The sequence below is a fragment of the Pan troglodytes genome, chromosome 18, assembly GCF_028858775.2.
Source record: "Pan troglodytes isolate AG18354 chromosome 18, NHGRI_mPanTro3-v2.0_pri, whole genome shotgun sequence".
Lineage (NCBI taxonomy): Eukaryota > Metazoa > Chordata > Mammalia > Primates > Hominidae > Pan > Pan troglodytes.
Window position 1 is genome coordinate 15,031,431 of NC_072416.2, and position 24,295 is coordinate 15,055,725.

A 24,295-nucleotide genomic window follows, 5' to 3' on the forward strand; every position below is an offset into this window, starting at 1 on the left:
CACTGTAAGGCTGCTCATTGACTCTTCAAACCTTGTTTCCCTCATCTGAAGCAGGAGCGAGTTTGGGTTAGTTGAATACTTTCCACTCATTGCAGTAGGTCTGAGTGTTTCACCAATTGGTTGAAAATTCATAACTGAAGAATAGTTCTGTATTGGTAGCTTCAGCCTGGAGGAATTCTAGGCAGTTGTTGATTTGTGCTTTTCTTATAGGTGATCCTTAAAAGTCTGTTGATATAAAGAGGATGGCAGAGAGTTTGGCATGTTACCCCGTGCGTGCAATTAAGGGGTGTGTGTGTGTGTGTGTGTGTGTGTGTGTGTGTGTGTGTGTGTATATGTATATGCGTGCACGCACAGCCTCCTGGCAGTTCGCCTCTTGCCTCCCATCTCTGCTCTGCAGCCAGAGTGACTGAAGTGTGAGCTGGACCAGCCTCTCTCTTGCTTAAATCCCTCATAGGTTTCCCCCGTCGGAGCACAGACCAAAGCCATGCTCATCTCCCTCATGCTTCAGGCTCCTCCCAGATGCCTCATCCATCCCTGTCCTCCGTGGACTTTTCACAGCCTTAACTGTCTAATGAATTGTGCTGACTGCTGTGTGGAGACTGTCTCTCCTGGTGGATTGTATGCTCTGCGAGCCCTGGGGCTTCCTCTCCCCCTGTCACCTGCAGAGAGTCTGACTACTGAGTGGACTGTAGTGCAAATCTGTGGAATAAACATATGCATAACTAGTGTGCATTTGTGGAATGGAGCAGTCAGCCCCTCATTCTGGGCGAGGGCTGCCAAACCCCGAAACCGCCATGCCCTCAGCGGGTTTTCCACAGAGCCCAGAATGTTTCTCTGCCAGGTGCTGGGCTGGGATGGTTCTTGCAGGATCCTATTGGAACTTCCTAACAACCCCACCAGGGCAGCTTCTGTTGTCCCCATTTTCCAGGAGGGAAGTAAGACCCAGAGAAGTGGAGTGGCTTATTCTCGGCCACGCAGCTGAGTCAGAGCTCAGGCCCAGCTGACTCAAGTCTTGTTCAGTCTTTAAAAAAAAAAAAAAAAAAAATCACTCATTTAGAATGAGGAAATAAATCGCAACAAATTGTCTTTATTTATTGTTTTGAGATGGGGTCTCACTCTGTCACCATGGCTGGGGTGCAGTGGCGCAATCAGGTCTCACTGCAGACTCTGCCTCCTGGGATCAGGCAATCCTTCCACTTCAGCCTTATGAGTAGTTGGGACTATAGGAGCATGCCACCACACCCAGCTACTTTTTAAATATTCTGTTGAGATGGGGTCTCCCTGTGTTGCCCAGACTGGCCTTAGACTCCTGGGCCCAAGCGATCCTCCTGCCTTGGCCTCCTGAGTTACTGGGATTACAAGCATGAGCCACCATGCCCAGCCTTACAAATTATCATTATTAAAGAGCTGATACATACCACAAATACCACAGAATCCAGACAAACATCATAGGTTAATTAATTAACCATCGGGTACTCTTCTCTGATCCCTTTTCTCCTACATTTTTAAGCTGCATACTCTGATAGCCTGTTCAGAAGACAGTACTGTTACATCATTTTCTGTACAGAGAGTAGAAAGATAATTCAGTTGTTCTTCCAGCATGGTGCAACAAAAACTTTCCAGCATTTTGCTTGAAATTTGAAAAGCAATTATATGAAAGAATTTTACAGTGAACACATGTATACCTACCACTTAGAGTCTACCATTAACATTTTGCTGTACTTTATCATCTGTTTTTTTATCCATCCATCTATGCGTGCATCCATCCATCCATTCATTCATTCATCTGTCCATCATTTTATCTTTTTTGGGATGCATTTCATAGTAAATTGCAGATGTCGGTATATGTTTCTTCCAAAATACTTCAGTATGCACATAGAACTTTACCATCGCCCCAGAATGTCCCTTCATGCCATTTCCTGGTGTTTCCCACTCCACTCTCCCTGAGGTATTCACTGTTCTGATTTTCTTTCCACCATAGACATGATAGTTTCTTTCTTTCAATTTAAAATTGCGTGACTGTTACGTTGATTTTTTGAAAGGTTAACAAGTCATGTACATGGTAAAAATCTACAAGGTGTAAAGTTTTACAGATAGGAATAAATCCTCCTCTCTCCTCTGACGCTTGCTTCTCAGTGCCTTCCCTCAAAGGCAGCCATGGCCAGCAGGTTCTTATGTGTCTTTATAGAAATGGTTCATGCATATAGACACGTGTGTCTCCCAACACGCTAATACTTCAAGAGGATAGTAGCTCACCTGACACTTTGTTTTGTGCCTAGCTTTTGTCATTTGGCATTATATCTTAGAGATCTCCTCCTCTTTAGAGGAGATGCCTGCTGTTCTTTTCATAGCTGCGCAGCCTGGCTATGAGTGTGCTGTGTTTTATATAACCATTTCATTCCTTGTTTCCAGGCTTTTATTACCCTAAGTGGTGTTGCAACAAATGTCTTTGTATCCTTGTCTCTGTCCATCACTCTTTATTTCTTGGAAAGAAAGTAGATGTCCATTCTTAGTGAAGCAGTAAGTTCGATCATTTCCCCATGCCCTTTGCCTCCCACCCTTTCCCTCCTCCAGCCATTCGTCCGTCCATCTGTCCATTTTTACATCTGCCTGTCTATCCATCCAGTGGGAACATTCACTGAGCGATCAGATGTGCCTGCCTACCACGTTGGACTCTGAGAATATTGTCCTCTACACCCTTGTTGTCTTTTGGGAAAAACAAGTGTGTCAAAAACTAATTCACAGAAGTGTGATAGTCTATGTTTGTGTGAGGTTTCAGGGCTGCCCAGAGGATAAAATAAAAACTCTTTAAAGCTCTTATTTGGCAAGTTTTTACTCCTAGCAAAGAATCCTTGACCTCAGCTGTTTTTAAAAACCACAGAGAACAAAAACAACAACAACAAAAGCCACAGAGATATGATGCCTCTAGTGGTATGTTTGTAAAGCAAATGAAAAAACTAACAGAGAACCCTGAAAGTGCTCCAGAACTGGGGGGCTTTGTCCTGAAGGCGTGGATAGCCCAGGCTGACTTTATGATCAGATCATCAGGCCTGAGCCTGTTGCTTGGCTTGACCAACCAAGCTGAGAGACAGAACCATGCCATTTCACATTCTGTTCCTTATTAAAAGATGATATGAGAAAGCAAGCGCATTGGTGGGATGGAAAACAGTTGTCATTTTTTGGCAGTAAAAAGGGAGAGCTAATTGCATAAGGGCAGGCTATTTGAAAACAGGGATGAGTGAGAAAGTGACTCTGGAAAACAAATTATGGCTGCCATTTCATGATTGGAACAAAGGTTTGCTGCCTCCATAGGATCTTCCTTGTTGCTTTTCTTTGGAGCAGTGAATCTGAGAACCTGGTAATTAGAAGAAAGAAATAAGATTCTCTTTCTTTGGTTCTTTTTTTGTCTCCAAACTAACTTATCCTTCCCATGCATCAAGATTTTGAATTTGCTACAAAGCAATCTAAAAATCTGTTGGCATTTCAGGGTGGAAACATAGCATATCTTATGATTCATTCGTTCATGCATGCATGCATGCATTCATTCATTCATTCATTCATTCATTCATTGAGTGTGTTAGTTCGGTGCCTACATGTGCTGGGTTCTTGGCCAGGCTGCAGTGTGTCATGGTGAACAGGTGGGTGTGGTAAGCACATATAGAGCTCTCTGAGCTCACAAGGAGGGTTCCAATCCACAGATAACCAGCATGGAGTCATTACAAGCTGAAGAATGTGAACCATAGAGGGTTACAGTGGAGACACTGTTTAGTTCTGGTGGTCTGGGAAGGTGCCTCCTAGGAATTCATATTTTGGCTGAGTCTTAGATGAGAAGAGCTAACCTTACAGAGAGGCTGAGGAAGAGGAGAAGGGAGCAGTAGCTTACAATAATACTTGCTTCACAGATTGTTTGAAGATTAACTGTGAGACCATGAAGTCCTTGGCACATAGTAATTGTTCAGCCATGCTGGCCTCTCCCTTTACCTTTGTTGATTTTTTTCTAGTAGGGCAATCAGAGGCTGGTTGTCATGAGGTAGGCAAGGAAGAAACCAAGGTTTACAGAAGCCAAGTGACTTCTCACATCATCAGAGGAAGCCCAGGATTAGAACTCAAAACATGTGCATTTCTGTCTGTTCCTGAGAGCTTATGTACTTGGCTCAGAGTCTGGAGGCTGACCTGTGTTCCCAGAGATGGAAAAGGACCTGGGACTTCCTAGGGGCAAAGCCTCCTAAGTCTTCCTGCAGCAGCAACAGCAAAATAAAATCAGAAAACCCCCAAGCTTTAGGGAGGCTCAAGGTTTTAGACCCAGTTGTGCATCTGTATATGTGTACTCTGGAGCTATTGAGTCCTTTCAGATTTTCTTCACCCATCAGAGGTCCGTTTACCAGCTAAGGCTCTTGAGTATGAATTTGGGTTACTTGATCTTCTGGGCATCCCAGAGGCAAGATGCGAAGAACGGATACTTGTAGTGGGAGGCAGTATAGCTTAGCAGTTGGAAGAGCAGGCTCTGGAGCCAGACCACCTGTGTTTGAATTCCACCTATGCTACTTACTAGCTGAAGGACCTTGGGCAAGTTACTTTTATGGATTATATGTCTCTGTGTGTGAAACCACCCCAAAACTTAATGGCTTTTAAAAAAAACTTGGCTATTTTTTTATCTCTCATGATTCTGTGGGCCGACTGGGCTCAGCTGGGTGGTTCCTCTCCGTCATGTGGTGTCGACCAGGGCTTGACTGAGCTGGACATCCAAGATGGTGCTCTCATTTATCTGGTAGTTGGTGCTGGCTATCCACTGGGACTTCAGATGGGATTATTGATCAGAATACCTCATGTGGCTTCTCCACCTGGAGAAAGCCTGAGCACCTGAAGGCACCGAGGCTGAGTGAGAGGCTGCTGAGTAGACTAAGAGATTTGGCTTGGGCTCCTGATATCTTTACTTCCTCTGTGTTTATTCACAGTGATCTCTCTTGTCCTTGCCCATGAAATCGGAAGCACACCTCTGCCCACCTGCTGTGGAAGAGCTTTGTGGAGTGGGCAGCCTTTGATGATACTGGGTGGTGGTGGTGTCATGCTTGCACACCCCTCAGGACTAGAAGTGAGGGTAGCTGCAATGACAGAAGGGTTCCCTGTTCATCTTTACCACCCCCTTACCTGGGGGTGTGGTAATGTTTTTACCACAATGGGAGGAGGTGTAATTTTTTTTCTATGGCTTTGGCAAATTGGCTGATTTTCTTTTTCTCTCCCTCTTCTGTCTTTCCTTTTTATTTAAATAAACATTTATTCAGGACATAGTGGATACTTTTCATTCTTTTTGGCAGAACCTCTAGTGTCTTCCCAGGTTTGAAGACTTTTGCCAGTCAAAGTGGCAGGGTGGACCTGTGTCAGAGTTCCATGCTGGCACTGGGGTCAGAGTTTCATGACTAGGGAGAAGAGACCTGTTGTCTCTGTTTTGTCCCTGCTCCCCATCTCCCCCAAACAACCCAGGAAATCCTGAGTCAGAGGAGATGATGGAAACTTCTTTGCTGATGCAGCCCAGAAGTGGATTCCCCGTTGGTCTCATCTACCATTTCACATCCTTGTGTGTACAGCACCGAGGGTGTTTGCTCCAACATGATTCAGGAATCCTGGCTGCTCTGTCGCTCTAGTAACGGGCTTTGCCTTTCCTTGCACCTGAAGACTGCCGCGTGAGCGCCCAGACCACAGGCAGAGTGTGAGCTGCCTTCTCTGCAGGGTCAGGGAGAGGCGAATAGAGATAGCCATGTTGCTGATGGCTGGTTTGTGCCCCATATTGAGGGTAAACTAAAGAGAAATCTGCATCCCAGGGATGTGTTCTCCAAGATTCCCCAGACTTCAGACAAACAGGGGATGTTTGTGGCCAGTATCAGTAGAAAGTTGATTTTTCTTACAAAATAATCTCTGCTCCACACTCTTTATTGCCAGAATCTAAAATAGAATCAGCTCTCTAAAGGGCTGCTGTCAAGTCTAGCTAATATCTGGCTCCAGTCTTGAAAGACAGCAAGAAAAGACAAAATTTGATGTTGAGTAAGCTCGGCCTTTAATTATCATCATGCATTTGCTACAGAGCCTGGCCTTGTTATCAAGTTATGTTCCTAACGGAGGTTAGAAAGTTCCCAAATTCTTTTTCGAAGCAGCCTCCCTGGTACTCATGTAGACACACAAAATCTCCGGGTTTACTGATCCTAATAATGCCATGTAATTAGAAGAAAAGCCTCTAAGTCAGAAGGATTGAACCACTCCTGGGTACGCATATCCCCTGTTCAAAATGTTCCCTGAAAATCCCCACCCCTCAGGGGAAACTTACCTACCCAAAAAATACCTTGTTCCAGAATTAGTCATTTTTGAAGAAGCCCTTTGTTTTCGATAATTGTAGAGTAATGTCTGTCCTTAAAAAATCTGCCTTGTCTTTCACCTTGGTCCTTTTGGTTGCCTTCTGCCTGTGCTCTGTGGGGTAGATACAGCCAGATGTTCTTGTGATTGAGGTTCCTGGGTGCAAACTCTGTTCACTTCCAGTTGGAAATGAGGCTGCATCTAAAGGCGGTGGCGATTGTGTGTAGCAGTGGAGCTGGTGTCCTGATGGCTTGTGAGTCCCCCTCTGGTCTGCTCACTTGATCCCCATAGCATGCCCAGAAGAGCTTTTCCCAGCCTCAGTGCTGAGTAGGAAACCCAGAAAATAGGAGTGGCCAAGAGCTGCCCTACAGTGTCTGCCAGAGAAGGTGCTGGCGTCCTCCACATGGATGAAAAGAGGAGAATGGGTGTTGTCTAGAATGGGGCGTGGCCTTAGAACCCTTTCTTTGCCCTTTTCCATCCATGATGCATAACTGTTAGGAAGGCACCATCTCTGACACCTTGCTTTCTGGATTTGAGTGAAATGCATGGAGTGGGATGAGGTGGAAAGGGTATTTGATTACTTAGTAATGTGATACACACTTAAATTGATATATAATGTATCTGCTTATGGTTATGCAGTTAATACGTCTTCATTGTAGAAAGTACAAAAAAGTTCAAAATAGAAAATACAAATTCTCTTAACTTTTTTTATTTTTTTGAAACAGGGTCATGCTCTGTCACCCAGGTTAGGTCACTGCAGCCTTGAACTCCAGGACTCAAGTGATGCTCCCACGTCAGCCTCTGGAGTAGGTGGAACTACAGGCTTGTGCTGCCATGCCTGGCTAATGTTTTTTTCCATTATTTTTAGGAGAGACAAGGTCTTGCTGTGTTGCCCAGGCTGGTCTTGAACTCCTGGGCTCAAGCAATCCACCCACCTTGGCCTCCCAAAGTGCTGGAGTTACAGGCATGAGCCGCTTCACCCAGTCTCCACTGTTGATTTAAGGAGAGCCTTCTAATGTGTCCTAACCTTCAAGTTTCTTCATTTCTTCTTGAAGCCTTCAAGACTACTTCAATCTTTCTTTTTTCACCTTTTCGCTGACTTTTCCTGTTTGCTGAGGGTTTATAGCAGAAAAGCTTTGAAGTTGGACAGATCCATTTCCTAGATGTGTGACCTTGGGCAAGTTTTACAGCCTCCCTGAGCCTCGGTTTCCTCATCTGTAAAGTGGGGAGAATGATACCTGTCCTCAAGTTCACTGTGAAGCTTGCTGGGGATTGTGGGTAGTGTGGAAACCCTGAGAGGTAAAAGGTGTAAATTCAGTGTTCTCTTTTTTCACTTCACTACCCCTCACCCTTCTCTGTTCCACTTGGTTTCTCATAGTCTTGATCCTCCTTCTTAAAATTCTAGCCAATTTAGTTTCTAGCAGATCAAAAAAAGAAGCTCATTCCCTGGGTATGAGAAAAATATCAACATTTATTGAACATCTACCACTACTGGGCATTTTGTTGTCTGCTTTACATAATAATTGCAATACTTGCGACAGCTGTGAGAATCAGTTTCCTATCTGACAGGGAGCTGAGGGTAGGTAGCTTACTGGGGGTCACGTGCACCTTGGAATGCTTGCTTGCCCTCACCCCCACCTCCACAGTGTGGGGTCAGGACCCCTAAGCAGTACTGGTGGTGGGGTCCACCATGCCACACAGTTTAATTTCTCTCCCCTAGTCATCATCTCATGTGGCCCTTCTGAGTCAGGAGAAGCCATATTCTGCTGCCTCAAATTGCTCGTACATTATGAGGGGAAAGGATGGAGCCCTTGTGGGGGTGACATTGGCCTTTTGTGTTTACCTACTGGGTGTGTCTGTGTGTGTGATGTTCATCATGGTAACAATGGATATTTTTTCCATTGCACATCTGATAACTTGCATCTCAGATCCTAATTAGGCCTTTATCACTCCAAAATTACATGCTCTTACATGCCTGTGATTATCTCAATAGGATTAACAGTCCCTTGCCCGTAAAGATAATTGAGATCCCTCATGGTGGCATATTTTTATTGCTGCAACATCCTCTCCAACCATCCCTCCACACAATCTCTTACCGTTTTCCAGTGACTGCTTTTTCACTTCATTCTGAACAGGAAATGTTCAGGGATCTCTGAGAGGCAGAATTCTTCTGTGATTATGCAAACCATGGTAACCATTATGCATTTTTTCTCCCCTCTCCCCCTTCTCCTGATGGTAGGTGCCCGGAGATTTGAGTCAAACGTCCGAAGACCAGAGTTTGTCGGATTTTGAAATGTAAGTCCACAGCCTGTGCTCACAAGGGGTCCTTTAGAAACTGGACTCTGATGTTGGCTTCTGTCCCAGAAGACCACAGGGGGAAACAGAAATCACTGTTGAGACCCACACAAGGTTGATGTGGTTCTCGTAGAGCTGGTAGGAGTCGCTCTCCTACAGCCTCAGTCTCGCCCTCAGATGTGTTTTTTCTCACCCTTGGGTATTTAAAAACATTTTTTTTTTTTTGGCTGACATTTAGAAGTTGGAAGCTATCACATAACACAAATTTCCTTTATTTTCTTTAAAAATGAGACGCTTGTCCCTGTGAGGCCACAGTCTGCTGGAGCTGAGTAAAAGCTATCCCCTTTGCACAGGGCATGTGCCGTCCAATTGACCACAGTTCCCGCTCTTTGCTGTTGCCTGGAAGTGACCGACTTCACTCATTTTATGATCTGTGTGGCCCCTGCATTATTGGAAACAACAGTAGTCCATGCCTTGGTCGGATTTTTGATTGGGTTCGATTCTATTTGGCACCTCTGCTGAGCCACCCGTAGGGAGAGATTAGTTGGTCATCAGACTTTTTTTTTTGAGATAGAATCTCTGTCGCCCAGGCTGGAGTGCAGTGGCACGATCTCGGCTCATTGCACCCTCCGCCTACCGGGTTTAAGTGATTCTCCTGCCTCAGCCTTCCAAGTAGCTGGGATTACAGGCACACACCACCACGCCTGGCTAATTTTTGTATTTTTTACTAGAGATGGGGTTTCATCCTGTTGACCAGGCTGCTCTCGAACTCCTGACCTCAGGTGATCCACCCACCTCGGCCTCCCAAAGTGCTGGGATTACAGTTGGGAGCCACCATGCCCAGCCGATTTTTGTTCAGGATTTCTTGGGCTTTGGACAAATAGATCCCTTAGGCTGGTAAAGGAAATGGGATAAGTTGTCTCCTCTCTCATTCATCTCTAGCGAGTTTAAGGTTCAGCACCCGTTGGGAAGAAAAGCCCGGGAAAAGTCCCTTCTAGAGCAGGCAGGGCTGGGCCTTGGAAAGAGCATCTCTTCAGAGACAGGCTGGCCTGCGTTGAAATCTCAGGCATCAGTCCAGCCATTTGACCTCACTGGGCCTCACTTTCCTAATTTGTGAGGTGAAGGTCCTGATGCGAACCTTGCAGAGCTTGTGGTGGCGATGAGTGAGATTATGAAAGGCATGAGGGCATCACGGGGCTACTCATGTTGGGGCAGCTGCTGGGGTCGAGGGTGGCGGTGGCTGTTAGGCTGATAGGGTGGAGAGGCTGAGGTGGGTGAGAGGTGAAGGATGAAAATCAAAGGTGAATTTGCCTGCTGTGGGCTTGTGGGCAGGGGGAGCACGGCATGAAGAGGCTCCTGGAATGGCAGAGTCCGGTGGAGGGCAGCTGTGGGAAGAAACTGGGAAGACAGGAGAGAGCCACAGAGGGGAGTCCCAGACACGAGGCTGGAAGCACTCATTATTAAAGCAAGAATTCACCCATGTCCTGCTGCAGGCCGGTGTCCGGGCAGGTCCCTAATAGAAAGGATGAATTAGCCATGGTCCCTGCCCTCAAGTGGTCTCTGCCTGATCCAGGCCACGTTGTCTCTCCCCAGAGATTTGGAACCTCCCCCAACCAGTTTACTCATCTACACTAAAGCCAGAGGCAGCAATGGCACCATTCCCTTCTCAGCATGGAGACCGAAATCCTTTGTGGAGCTTACGAAGAAGGCCCTGACTCACCTCTGGCTTCGTTCCCAGCCTTTCCCACTCCTCTCCCTGCCCCAGCCATCCTGGCAGTTCCGCTCCTCTAACCCACTTGGTCTTCTCCCTTTAGGATTATTATTTTACCCACTTAAATCACTTGTACACAGCATCACCTCTGTGCTGGACACTGTTCTAACTCACTCAGTCCCTACAACAACCTTCAGAGATGGGCGTCTCCTCACGGATGATGAAATTGAGCCGGGATTCAAACCCAGGCAGTGCTGGTCTAGACTCAGTGCTCTTCACAAATGCTTATTCCCCTGCCTGAAGCACCTTTCTCATCCTCAACTTGGCTAACTCTAAATATTCCTTAAAGCCTGGCCGAAACATTGCTTCCTCAAAGAAGCCTTCTCTGGTGTCCCAGACCAAAGCAGGCCCTGGAAGTCACTCTCCTTAGATCCAGTGTTCCTTTGTGGCACTTACAATAATAGTAAATAATTTATCTGTAACAACTATTGGCATATATACACCTGACAACAAAGCTTCAGAACATATGATGTGAAAAATCAACAGAAATGAAAGGAGAAACAAACAGCTCTACAATAAGACTTGACTTCAGTACCTCACTTTTATTTATTTATTTATTTATTTATTTATTTATTTACTTATTTAGAGACGGAGTCTTGCTCTGTCACCCAGGCTGGAGTGCAGTGGCACTATCTCTGGTCACTGCAAGCTCCGCCTCCTGGGTTCATGCCATTCTCCTGCTTCAGCCTCCCGAGTAGCTGGGATTACAGGTGCCTGCCACCACACCCGGCTATGATTTTTTTTGTTTGTATTTTTTAGTAGAGACAGGGTTTCACCATGTTAGCCAGGATGGTCTCGATCTCCTGACCTCGTGATCCGCCTGCCTCGGCCTCCCAAAGTATTGAGATTACAGGCATGAGCCACAGCCCCCAGCCTCAGTACCCCACTTTTAATAATGGATAGGATAACTAGACAGAAGATCAGTAAGGGGTTAGAAGATTTGAACAACATGAGAAACCAATTAGATTTAACAGCAGAATGCACATTCTTCTCAAGTGCCTGTAACTTTCTAGGAAAGACTGTATGTTAGGCCACAAAACCAGTCTCAATAAATTTTTAAAAATTGAAATCATCCAAAATATCTTCCTTGACCACAATAGAGTTAAATTTTTTTTTTTTTTTGAGATGGAGTCTCACTCTGTTGCCCAGGCTGGAGTGCAGTGGTGTGACCTTGGCTCACTGCAGCCTCCGCCTCCGGGTTCAAGTGATTCTCCTGCTTCAGCCTCCCAAGTAGCTGGGACTACAGGCACGTGCCACCATGCCCAGCTAATTTTTGTATTTTTAGTAGAGACAGGGGTTCACCATCTTGACCAGGCTGGTCTCGAACTCCTGACCTCAGATGATCCACCTGCCTCAGCCTCCCAAAGTGCTGGGATTACAGGTGTGAGCCCCTGCACCCAGCCCACAACAGAGTAAATTTTATGGAGATTTGTCTCTCTCCCATGTTAAAACTGAATGCTCCAGAAGAAAGGGCTGTCTGCTTCTTTTATTGCTCTATCTCCAGTACCCAGAGTAGTAGCTTCTCAATAAAACTTGTTTAATGAGTGAGTGAAGGAACAAAAGGATGAACAAATGAACTAACATCTAGGAGGGAGATGGGTCACTTAAACAATTTCTGATACAGTGTGGTCAATGCACTGAAAGAGAGAACCATTTAACCCAGGCTGGGGTAACCTCGCTCTAACCCTGGGAGGTTGTCCAGTCCTCACCAATCCAGAAAAGTTAATAAAAACCAGAGTGCTAGTTATATTTCTGCCTTGTAGCCTGACACAGAAATGAAAGGAGAATGTTCTAGGCACTAATACAATTTCAGGGACCTTTCCAGGAGGAAAGTGATTAGATACACAAACCAGTTTTGATGGCTCAGAATTGCAATGTACAAACTGCATTGAGCCCTGGGGAAGTGATCAATGGGGTTTAATTTACCTCTCAAAGGAGGTCAGCTCCTCTGCTCAGAGATGAGAAGAAATGCTATTTCAGGAGAGACCCATTACCTGAAGGGTTATTTTCATTGTGAAAATGAAATGGTCTTTACTCTAGAGGTTGTGAGAACATTGAGTCGTGGAATCTTCCATCACCGGTGTCTCAAATTGTGTTCCAAGCCCAGAAGGCTGGCGAGTTTTTATGAGCTGCTCTTGAGAGAGAAGGAGAGCTCAGGAGAAAGCATTTAGCCCTGGAACAGCTCTAATTAGAGGCGAAGGCCGGGACCTTACAGCCCTTCCAGAATGGTGCAGCACCGTTTTGATAATTATTACAATTGATCTTGAAGTTTCAGGGACAGTCAGCTTATTCGCTGTGTGTAATTTGGATCCAGCCAGGTTCAAATGTGACAGTGACTTACGAGTTAAGTTTAAAGTCATCACATAAGACAAAACAATCACATAACCAAAATATCTGTTAAACATGCCTCACCTAGCCCACGTGAGGTGAGAAATAAATGATTTTACCATAGGTAAAAGCATGGAGCTGTGCGTGGTAGGTGCTCAGTCAATTATTTTGCATTTGAATTTAAACCTTGGTGTATTGGACCCATATACACAGTGTTTTTGGAAAAGTTGAAAGAGAGGTATTTGTACCCATCAGCCTGGTTTTCTAACTTGTCATTTTCTCTGGTCCCTCCCTCCTCCCGTCCTAAACAGCTGTCACCCTTGTTGCCATGAGTGTTGGTCTCCTGAGCTCGTTTGTGGAGTCTGATCTTAAAATGGGCTCAGGGTCAGGGTCTAAAGTCAGCTCAGTGAGGAGGCAGCGTGACCGCTGGGTGCTCCAGAAGCGCTGGGCATTGCTGTGTGTGACCTCCTGTGATCGCCTCCTTGGGGCTTCCGCTTATTATCTTCATTTTCAGGTGTGGAGACTGAGGTTCAGATACATTATGGGCCAGATCACTCCATAAGAACTGAAGGGAGCTCTTTCACATTCCAGAGTACAGATTGTGTGTGTATGTGTGTGTGTGTGTGTGTGTGTGTGTGTGTGTGGAGAGAGACAGACTGAGTGATGACTTGTCCTTTAGCTTGCCATCAGGTGTGATGTAAGTTGTCATAAATTGCTTGTGCATAATACCTCTTGGAGGAGAAAATTGTCTCCTTTCCTCTTTTTTATTTTTTATTTTTTTGTAAGTTAAAATGTCTAATGTTGGTCTCTCTCTCTTCCTTTTGGTTAGATCAAACCGGGCGCTGATCAACGTCTGGATCCCCTCAGTGTTTCTCCGGGGCAAAGCAGCAAATGCATTCCACGTGTATCAGGTGAGTGCCTGGTTTTCAGGTGGACATCACAGCTGGGTGGAAAAACGCCCATTTGTCATGCTGTGGTGCTTTTTGCCTCTTGGTGGTGGGGCGCTGTGATTAGGAGGCTATGGCCTTCCAGACACCCACATCTTAACTGCCCAGAGGCCTTGCCGAAGAAGTCTGTGGCTTTCAGTTGGGCAGGGGGATACGGTGGGCCTCTTCGTGCCAGTCAGGCTCTTAGTGTGGCTGCTGTGGAATCTCAGCTCAGACTGCATGAGCAGAAACGGAGATGTGTGTTGGCTTGTTTTGCATCTGCAAAGTCCAGTGGTAGGTCGGGCCTTGGGCATGGCTGGACCTGCCATCAGGAACCTGCTGCCATATCCTGTGTCTGCTGCTTGGTGACCCTCTCAGGCCAGCTGTCTGTGGGTTGACAGGATGACCCCAGCAGCGCCAGGTTCTCAGCCTGGAAGGGCGGGTCTCACTGGTGTGTCCTGGATCTTGAGCCTCTTCCTACACCTTGGGGTTGGGTGACGGACTCTGTGACTGGCCTGATTCAGCTCATGTGACCACCACTGTCGCCAGGGTGGGCGTTTATCTCACCTGACCACATGTCTGAGAGTGGGGAAAGGAGATTCCCCAAATGAGAGCCAGAGAATTCTTTCCAAAAGAAGGGGCAATGGATACTGGACAAGCGGGACCTGTAGACATCGCCTGTGCTTCCTTGGGGTACGGATAGCCGCACCCAGGTGGGCATTGAGTGTCTGGGGCAGCGAAATGTGTGTCTGCTTAGGAGGTGATTTTACCCAATCAAGGGGACTCCAGTTCTCCATCTCCTCTCTGATTTTCTGAAGCCTCTTTTAGCCCTGCCCACAACTCGTCTGCATGTCTGTCTTCCTTCTCCTCCTCTCTCTTACCACGGACTCTGATTTCCAGGCTTTTGTGTGCCCTTGTTCTGGGACTGCTTTGTTCTCAGTGCTGAGCCCCAGCTGCTTCCTGCTTCTCCTGTCTGCTTGTGCTAAAATAATTGTCATTAGGTTTTGTTTTATTCCCCATGAGCTCTCTGCAAACCCTTGGATTTTGTTGCCATTTTTCTTAGTGAGAAATTGACTTATTGAAGAAATTTTCTTGGCTATTAAGATATTTTTCCCCAAAGAGTGGGGTGTTGAAGAAAGGACACTGAACTTGAAAGCGGAATCCCTGGTTTAAATCCTGTGACCTTAGATGAGTCTTAGTTTCTTCAGCTGTAAAATGGAGACAGTAATCTATCTTGTAAAACTGTTTTGAGATTAGAAAAACCTGGCCTGCAGTAGACACTCTATTCATTTCTCACCTTCCCAAATGACCGCTGTGCTTGGTCTCAGGTCTAAGCATAATATGCACATCTTACTGGAAATCTTAGGGACAGATGAGCTAGACTTTGGCATGAGAAGTTTGTTTTAGTTTGACACGTTCAGCTGGGCAACAGTCATAGGAGAATCTTGAGTGTTCATGTTGTTCCCAGCTCTGGTTTAAAGGGAGAATTAGATATGGATTTTCAAAAATCCTCTTCTCTTTGTTTCTCCTTTTGTCCCCCGCAAACCCAACTTTCTTATTTGACCCTTCAAGTTCTGCATTGTGGTCATCAGAGAGCTGGAAGGTGCAGCCTGGAGGATGAAAAAAGTACAGCAGACAGCTCTATTTTAGAGCAAAATTAAAACATGTTATCACTTGAGAGGTTTCCTTGACCTTTCAGTTTTGACTTTTCCCCCTGCTCACCCCATGAAGCAACTTGGCAATTTTTAGCTCCTGAAAGTCAGCTATGAAATGAGACGGACCTTAGCAAATATGCCGTTGCCTGGGAGATTGTTTCCACAGTGGCCACCGTGGCAGTGAAGCCACTCTCTCCCCGTCCTTTACTGTGTGAAGCTCTCATGGGTGCAGCCCTGCTTCCAGCCAGCCTCAGGCCTGGCCGCTCTGCATCGCTGGGAGCAATTTCACTCCACGCCTTTGGCCTTCTGCAGCCTTCCTGATGCTGGGGTGTGTGAAGTGGTGTCTCTTGCATGCAATTATTTTTCTCTTTTTAGCGAATGATGCTTCTGATTGGTGCCTGCAGAGCAAAATCAGAGCATGTGTTTGGAAGCATTTTAGAAATCCTTTATTGCCATGTTTTTACTTTATATAAATGATATTGCATAGAAGGTGACTCATTTAAAATACTGGTACTGTTGAAGAGTACTTATTTTAGAATTAAAAAAGTATGCTGGCCAAGCATGGTGGCTCACGCCTGTAATCCCAGCACTTTGGGAGGCTGAGGCGGGTGGATCGCCTGAGATCAGTAGTTTGAGACCAGCCTGGCCAACATAGTGAAACCCCATCTCTACTAAAAATACAAATTAGCCGGGCGTGGTGGTGGGCGCCTGTAATCCCAGCTACTTGGGAGGCTGAGGCAGGAGAACTGCTTGAACCCAGGAGGCAGAGATTGCAGTGAGCCGAGATCGCACCATTGCACTCCAGACTGGGTGACAAGAATGAGACTCTGCCTCAAAAAAAAAAAAAAAACAAGTATGCTATTTAATTCCACAAAAGATTTGAAATAATTTCTAGAGAAACGTCTAAAAAAGAATGATAAAAGAGAGGTTAAAAAAATACATCAGGGTCAATGAAAATGTAAACTAAGGGTTTAAAAGGAAAAAGCAGAAAGCATATATATGTGTTATGAGATTCTACACAGTTGCACTCATTGATTTATGAATTTCCTGTGGGCTTCCTGGCAGCCATTGTGAAAGGGAAATGTGGTTATTTGGATAATTCTGTTGCTAATGATAAGAAAATATGTTAATTCTTTAAAAGAAGCTGTAAAAGAAATTTCCACACAGGATTTGAGATTAAACAATAAAAAAGGATAGAGTAGACAATCCCCATCTACATTCCCGTGACAGCCACTGTCTGGTTTTGTAAGATTTCCCTTGAAGGAAACCAAGGGCATAACCCCAAAGTGAACATAAATTCGACTGGAGAGCCAAGACATATAGCTTTCTCAGGAGAGCGGTGCTCCCTGGTACTGGAGCTGCGCTGTCTGTACCAGAGCTCCTAGCCATGTGTGGCTCTTGAGATTTATATTAATTAAAATGAGATTTATATCAATTAAAATGGCTCATGCCTATAATCCCAGCACTTTGGGAGGCCGAGATGGGTGGATCACTTGAGGTCAGGAGTTCAAGACCATCCTGGCCAACATGGTGAAACCCCATCTCTACTAAAAATACAAAAATTAGCTGAGCGTTGCTGTTGCATGCCTGTAATCCCAGCTACTTGGGAGGCTGAGACAGGACAATCGCTTGAACCTGGGAGGCAGAGGTTGCAGTGAGCTGAGATTGCGCCACTACACTCAAGCCTGGGCGACGGAGCGAGACTCTGTCTCAAAAAGAAAGAAAGAAAATGAAAGATTCGGCTCCTCAGTTGCATCACATTTCACATGCTGAGCAGCCACATGTGGCTGATGGCTCCTGTTCTGGACAGCACAGATCTGGAACATTTACCCCACACACAGAGGTCTGCAGGGCGGCTGCCTTGGAACAAGCTCTCCTAGCGTGTGGGATGGCAAGACGGTGTTGTATGTGCTAAGTCAGGATTTAGAAGGACCACACTGGCCATGAAAGGCCACATGCTGCAGGGAGAAGGGCCCCCCCTTTTTCAGCCCTTCATGGCTTCCACCTCCTTGGAAGAGGAAGTCTCTGTGTCACTCTCTTACCTCTCATGTCCCTCTGATCTTTCTTAAGAAAAACAGCAAGGCTGGGATCAATGCCTTGGGCAGGTGACAAGCTTAAGGTTAATTAGATTTTTTTTTTTTTCTGTATTCATTTTTACATTTGCCTCCTAGTTATGACACAGAATTCTATTTTTCCATTTACCATGGTGATGTACAGTCCCCCTTTAAAATATATTTTAGGTAAAAAGGAAATGAGTCAGCTTAAAGAAAGCTACTAAATAAACAATCGTGAAAACAGTCCAAAGTTTAGCATGATGCTCTATGAATGATTGATATTTGGGTAGCACTATAAAGGAACAGATAGACTGTGATTAACAAATACCAGTATAATAATTAGTAGCCACCTCTCACTGGTTTGTGTGTTATGTAATAGCTCATTCAATCCTTGTAGCCATCCTGTGGGGTAAGAAACTCTTACCCCAAATTTTATAGGTGAAGAATCAAAGGCACAGAGAAGCATCTCATTTACTGACATGTTTTTCAGCCCCCAAAGCAGTCTCTGACAAGGTCCTGGTCTTTAGAGATTCTGTGTTACTGAAGGAGGGCTGAATCAAGCTCTTTAAAAATCCTAAAAGCAGCTGTGCATGATGGCATGTGCCTGTAGTCCCAGCAGCTCCAGAGGCTGAGATAGGAGAATTGCTTGAGCCCAGCAGTTTGAGCCTGCAGGGAGCTATGATTGCATCTGTGAATAGCCCCTATATTTCAGCCTACGCAACACAGTGAGACCCTGTCTCTCCAAAAGAATGTAAAAATTAACTGGGCATGGTGGTGCATACTTATAGTCCCAGCTACTGGGGAGGCTGAGGCAGGAGGATTGCCTGAGCCCAGGAGTTTGAGATTGCACTGAGCTATTATAATGCCACTGCCACTCCGGCCTGGGTGGCAGAGCAGGACCCTTCTCAAAAACAAACAAACAAACAAAAAAAACTAGAAGCAGCTGGGACAGTCACCCTCATTCCAAAAGGCAAGGCCCAGCTCAACGAAGATCTCACCTGCATGGGCAGCCACCTACACCCCTGAGATGGTAGGCTAAGGGCAGGCCTGCGGCCAAGCCAGGACTTTTCCAAAGGACCTCTCTGGGTCCACTGTGGTGCACACATTATCCAGCAAGCCCTCCACATCCAAGAGCCAGGCTGAGATGGTTTGCTTTGGAAAGTTGTCAGAGCAGTTGCTGGTCCACAATAACTTCTGTGGCCGTCCAGTATCTCAGGACATCTTGTTTGAGCAATGTCAGGGTCCCAGAACCTGCCTCCGGGTGGCTGCTTGAAAAAGTCCTCCGGCCAGGTGCGGTGGCCCATGCCTTTAATCCCAGCACTTTGGGAAGCCAAGGCGGGTGGATCACCTGAGGTCAGGAGTTCAAGACCAGCCTGGTCAACATGGTGAAACCCCATCTCTACTAAAAATACAAAAATTAGCTGGGCATGGTGGCACACGCTGTAATCCCAGCCACTCGAGAGGCTGAGGCAGGAGACTCACTTGAACCTGGGAGGCGGAGGTTGCAGTGAGCCAAGATTGTGCCATTGCACTCCAGCCTGGGGGACAAGAGCAAAACTTCTCAAAGGATATAAAATGTCATCCTACATGCCAAAGAAATTAAGGTAATTCCCCTGCTATGTGCAGTCACAGAGCCCCCACTACTTGTATCGTGGAAAAGTCTGTAATTATATTCGGCACAGAGGATTCTAGCAAGAAGTGCTGTGCATTGCCAAGGTTGAATGCAAATTATTGCAAAAAGTTTGTGTTCTTGTGTCCTGAGAGGGAGCTGAGGTGTGTTCTGCCACTGAAAATAAGAAATGGCGGCATTTGACTACTTTTCAGGGCAAAGTAATATCTGGAGAGTTCCTGATTTTAAGTTTTTCATCCGTGAGTACTTCTTACACGGTAGGCTGTGCTGATGCATGGCTGCTGGCAGGCACTAGCCAGAGACAAAATGATTAAGGAGTGTCAAATAAAATGGAAAACAAAATTAAACTCAACCCAGTACCTTGTTTTGCTGGGTTTTTCTCTTTCTCTTGTTAACACACATTTTGGTTTGATTTTTCTGGCACTTCCATATGACAGAGTTAAATTTGTTGTTAATTAATTTCTAGTTTATACCTTTGCAGACGTTTGATCTCACTCCCCAAATTCCCTGACTCCAAACGGGTTTGAGATTCACTGTCTTTTTTTTTTTTTTTTGAGACGGAGTCTCGCTCTGTTGCCCAGGCTGGAGTGTAGTGGCGCAATCTTGGTTCACTGCAAGCTCCACCTCCCGGGTTCATGCCATTCTCTTGCCTCAGCCTCCCGAGTAGCTGGGACTACAGGTGCCTGCCACCACGCCTGGCTAATTTTTTTGTATTTTTAGTAGAGACAGTGTTTCACCGTGTTAGCCAGGATGGTCTCAATGAGATTCACTGTCTTAATATCCCACTCAAGTGTCTCTAAAGGTATGTTAGGCCTTAAAAAAGCTCACCTATTTGTTTTGTTCAACTATTACAGCCATCAGATTGGTATGAAGTAATACATCAGTGTACTTACCTGAGATCTTAGGTCTTTCCCTTTGAAAAATACCTTCAGTGTAAGTACATTTGGAATCAGTCTTCCATGTGGGATAAATTTCAGCCTTTGCGTCTAGCGACCACAAATGCTGGCTGTTGTACAATATTTCATTTGCGCAACAGAACCGATTCGATTAGATCTCCTTTGTAAAGAGGGTTGCTTTGTTTCAGCAAAGCGTTTTTTTTGTTGTTGTTTTGTTTTGTTTTTTTTTGAGAGGGAGTCTCGCTCTGTCACCCAGGCTGGAGTGCAGTAGCGCAATCTCGGTTCACTGCAAGCTCCGCCTCCCGGGTTCAAGTGATTCTCCTGCCTCAGCCTCCTGAGTAGCTGGGAGTACAGGCACCCATCACCACACCTGGCTAATTTTTTGTAGTTTTAGTAGAGACAGGGTTTCGCTGTGTTAGCCAGGGTGGTCTTAATCTTCTGACCTCGTGATCCACCTGCCTCGACCTCCCAAAGTGCTGGGATTATAGGCTTGAGCCACTGCGCCTGGCCGCGTTTTTTTCTTCTAGAATAAGTTCTGTTTCCTAGAGGCCACAGGGTGTTGTCTTGGCCTGAGGAATGTTGGTATCCCAGGAAAACTTGTTCAGTATCTGAACTCTTCCCATCCCCCATCCTGCAGAACAAAATCACATAGCCTGAGCGGTTATTATTATTACTTTGTTGGAGACAGGGACTCGCTTTGTCACCCAGGCTGGGGTGCAGTGGCACAATCATGGCTCATTTTAGCCTTGAATTTCCAGGTCAAGCAATCCTCCTGCCTCAGCCTCCTAAGTATCTGGAACTGTAGGCATGTACCACAATGCCCATATTTTTGAAGAGACAGGGTCTCACTATGCTGCCCAGGCTGGTCTGTAACTCCTGGTCTCAAGTGATCTTCCCACTTGGGCCTCCCAAATTGCTGGGATTACAGGTGCAAGCCACTGTGCCTGGCCTCTGGGGACTTTTAAAGGTTTAATCCAGCTCAGCATATTTATATATGTAATGCAGGAAAAGCGTATTATTTTTATATTAATAATAGATCACAGCGTCTTGGCAGGCTGCATGAGCTTCAGGTGGTTTGGAGGATGGTGATGTTTTTGGACTTCAGGCTTTGCATTTCTCAGCTCTTCCTTTTCATCCTCTCTTAAGATAGCTTACCCCTTGGGCCCTCAAGTTCTCTTTTACCCACAGCTCTGTCTTTATGCTTGCTTCCTGTGTAGCTATGCAGAGAGGGAAGAGTTCATTAAGTAGAGAAAGATGAAATGGTTGGACCGAGTACAGAAATGGGAACTGCAGCTGCAGTGATGTGGGCTCTGAGAAGCCTCTGCCTTAGTAGATACCATTCCAAATTTAGGGGAGAGAAGGACCCGTTCTAAGGCTGAAGCATTTCTCTCTTGCTCACACCTGGTCCTTCCTGTCACACCTGTTGTATACCAGGTAGACAGGAGAGCCGGCCATGGACTGAGGCAGCCGTTTGCTGTTTGATTTGTGAGTTTCATCCCAGCCAGTGTGGGCTCCTGTGCTGCAGGCCAAGCCAGACCAGGGGAGCACTTGCCCTTGTTCTTGCTGTGTCTCTCCTTGAGAGCTTTCCACCCCGGCATTCTGAGGATCATAGCACATGAACCCCCAGCTGTTCCTGGAATGCTTACGGCTCCCAGGAAAGCCTGATGTAGGTGAAAACAGAAAGCCAAAGGCAAAATGCTCTCCCCTTCCTGCTGGACATATGTGTCACTGCTGTCCTCTTTCTGCTTTATCTTTCCAAATAGGAAGAATTTTTAAAATTTCCCTTCCAGTATAAAGCCTTTATTCATCCCAAAGCTGTTGATCAAGGGTCTGCTGTATGCCCAGCATGTGCCAAATCTGCAGAACCAGTGGGAGCCAAACTTGACATTGAGCTGACCGTCACCATTCTCACTAGTTTAGCAAGAAGGCAGGCTGTGTGGGGTAAAGGTAGCCTCGCTCTGCAGAGAAAGGAACAAGGAGGAGGGACGGGACACCACTCACCTTGCAGCATGGATGTGACCGTGTGTGGTGACATATGAAATGCTTGGCCCATAGCTACTCTGTGAATGTTACCTTTGTGATCTCATAACCACTTGACTTGTGATAAGCAATTAAGCCTGGAAGGAAACGTAAAAAGATTTTCCCCTTGTTGAATCAAATGTCTCTGGGCATGTCCCCGTGTTCAAAAAAACTATATGGAGCATCTACTTCACCAAGGGCTTTACAAGGGCTGCAAAGAGCAAGATAGCATTTTCCTAAGGTATCTGGCACCTGGTGGGGAGACAGGACCTCCATGAAAGCAACCGAAGTTCAAGGGTGGTTACATGAGGCTTTGCGGAGGGGTGGGAGAGCCGGCCATCGGGTAGGACGCCCCAGCCTCTGCTGCAGGCTGTTTAATGCACATTGCTGCTTAATTCTTTCAGCAACCTATGGGGTAGGCACTGTTTTCATGATCCCTATCTTATAGATGAAGCAGCTGTGACTCTGGGTTGAATAAGTCCCTCTGGGTCATGCACAAGATCCTGCCTCGTGCCTCTGTCTGCTCCATGTTGCTCCTCACCCAACCACCAAGGCGTACGCTTCACGAGTTTGTCTCAATGAAATGAACCTGTTTCCATAACATGTTTCCTGAAAGGAATTCTGTCACTCTCTCATTGACCCGTCACTCATTGTCACAGCTGCCGTGGGCAGCTGATACTGGTGACAAGGTAATATTTTCACACGGGAGAGAGCGCTGTGAAGATGAGAGTGTGGAATTGATGGGTCCCTGGGAATGTGACAAGTCTGTTAAGGTGGAGACCTTTTCAGCCTCATATGCATAAAGTCTTTGCGTGTTAGGCTTTGAAGAAAACTTAGAGCTCACGTGTGTGTGTGTGTGCATACGTGTGCATGTGTTTTTGTGTGTGTTTTGAAAGGTACATTCAGAATTATAATTTTTTACTTGGAAAGCTAAAGACATGGGCTTTGTAAATAGTCTATAGGTAGAGGTGGACACACCCTCTTGGCAGATGAACTGTCTGAATTTTTATTTTTACTTTTTATATGAGAAAATCAAAAGAAGTGTTTTGCACTAGATCATACTCTCAGTAGCAAACAAAGTGGAGGAATTGGTGACACTTTCTGGCCACTCATGTTTCTGCTGTGTCTCAGGGCTACCTGGCTCTCTGTCCCTTTCCTGACTCCTTCTGTGCCCAGAAGTAACCCATCTGGAGAGCTGCCCAGTGTGTTTATCAGGCAAGGGCTGGGGAGGTTAGAGCATGTTGTCACATTTGCTCATCATGGAGATTGGCAGCTTTTGTTTTGTTTTGTTTCTGTTCTGTGGCCACAGTTGTCACTGAGTATTTGGTTTTGGTTAGGAAGGGAGTGTTGGGCCTGGGCAAGGTTCATCTCATTAGCTAAGTTCTAATGGAGAAGGGGAATATGAAATAATCATTACAAGTGTGGGGAATGTCTCAAAACGGGAGATAAAAACAGTGAAGGGCATAGCCAGGTCACTCTTGCTGAAGTGGTGGGATCTCCTAACTGCAGGCAAAATACGTTAGCAGTAATAACTGTCCTTCCTGGAAATGAAAGTGCTGGGGAAGAGACAGGTGGCAGAGGGTGGGGTACAGGGTGGATATGGGAGCGAATAACAGGGTCCTGACTTACCGAATGGCAGCCAGGGTGCAGTGATCTCTCAGAAGAGGCCTGAGGCTACAGAGAAGGGAGCCAGGTGAGGTGGAGACAGCAGGAAGGATACTGTGGAGAAGGAAGCTGAGGTGTGAACACAGAGGAGTGGCTCTGTGAGAAGTGACAGGGCCCTCGAGACAATGGCACCTTGGAAGCAACGAAGTGACGTGAGTGTTCAGTGGTGCGCTGCTGTGCAGAGGAGACAGCTTGTTCATCCTCTCTCCTGTTGAGTCGTCTTGGAGGTGGGCAGCATGTTGAGCATACACAGGCGCTGGACGGTCCTCACGCCAGGCGCCCTGCCCCGCACTTCCTGCATCAGCCTGTGGCTTTGAGAGCCGCCTTGCTGAGAGTGGCCTTACTCACTTACCGCTCCTAAATGGTGGTGTCCATTGTTCTAAATGAGGCGGAATGTAAATTACCATACAGTCATCCCTTGCTATCTGGGGGGGATTGGTTCCGGGACCCCCCATGGACACCCAAATCTGAGGGTGCTCAAGTCCCTCATATAAAATGCCATAGTATTTGCATATAACCTAAGTGCATCCTCCTGTAGATGCTAGGTCATGTCTAGACTACTTACAATCCCTAGTACAATGCAAATATCATGTAAATATTTGTTACATGGTATTGCTTAGGGAATAATGACAAGATAAAAGTGTGTGCATGTTCAGTAGAGATGCACTTTTTTGAGTATTTGTAATCTGTGGTCGTTTGAATCTGTGGATG

At 46.0% G+C, this 24,295-nt stretch overlaps 1 protein-coding gene across 11 annotated transcripts in view; it reads left to right on the forward strand.

Moving 5' to 3' along the window:
- Nucleotides 1-24,295, forward strand: part of SNX29 (sorting nexin 29) — a 592,115-nt gene that overhangs the window by 407,958 nt on the left and 159,862 nt on the right. For all 11 annotated transcript variants that reach the window (XR_010152279.1, XR_010152276.1, XR_010152275.1 and 8 more), the window contains 2 exons: nucleotides 8,585-8,640; nucleotides 13,569-13,650. Coding sequence is in view for 6 of the 11 variants with exons in the window: in XM_024349767.2 (XP_024205535.1) it covers nucleotides 8,585-8,640; nucleotides 13,569-13,650 (138 nt within the window). In the remaining 5 variants the exon portion in view is untranslated. The remainder of the gene's footprint in view (nucleotides 1-8,584; nucleotides 8,641-13,568; nucleotides 13,651-24,295) is intronic.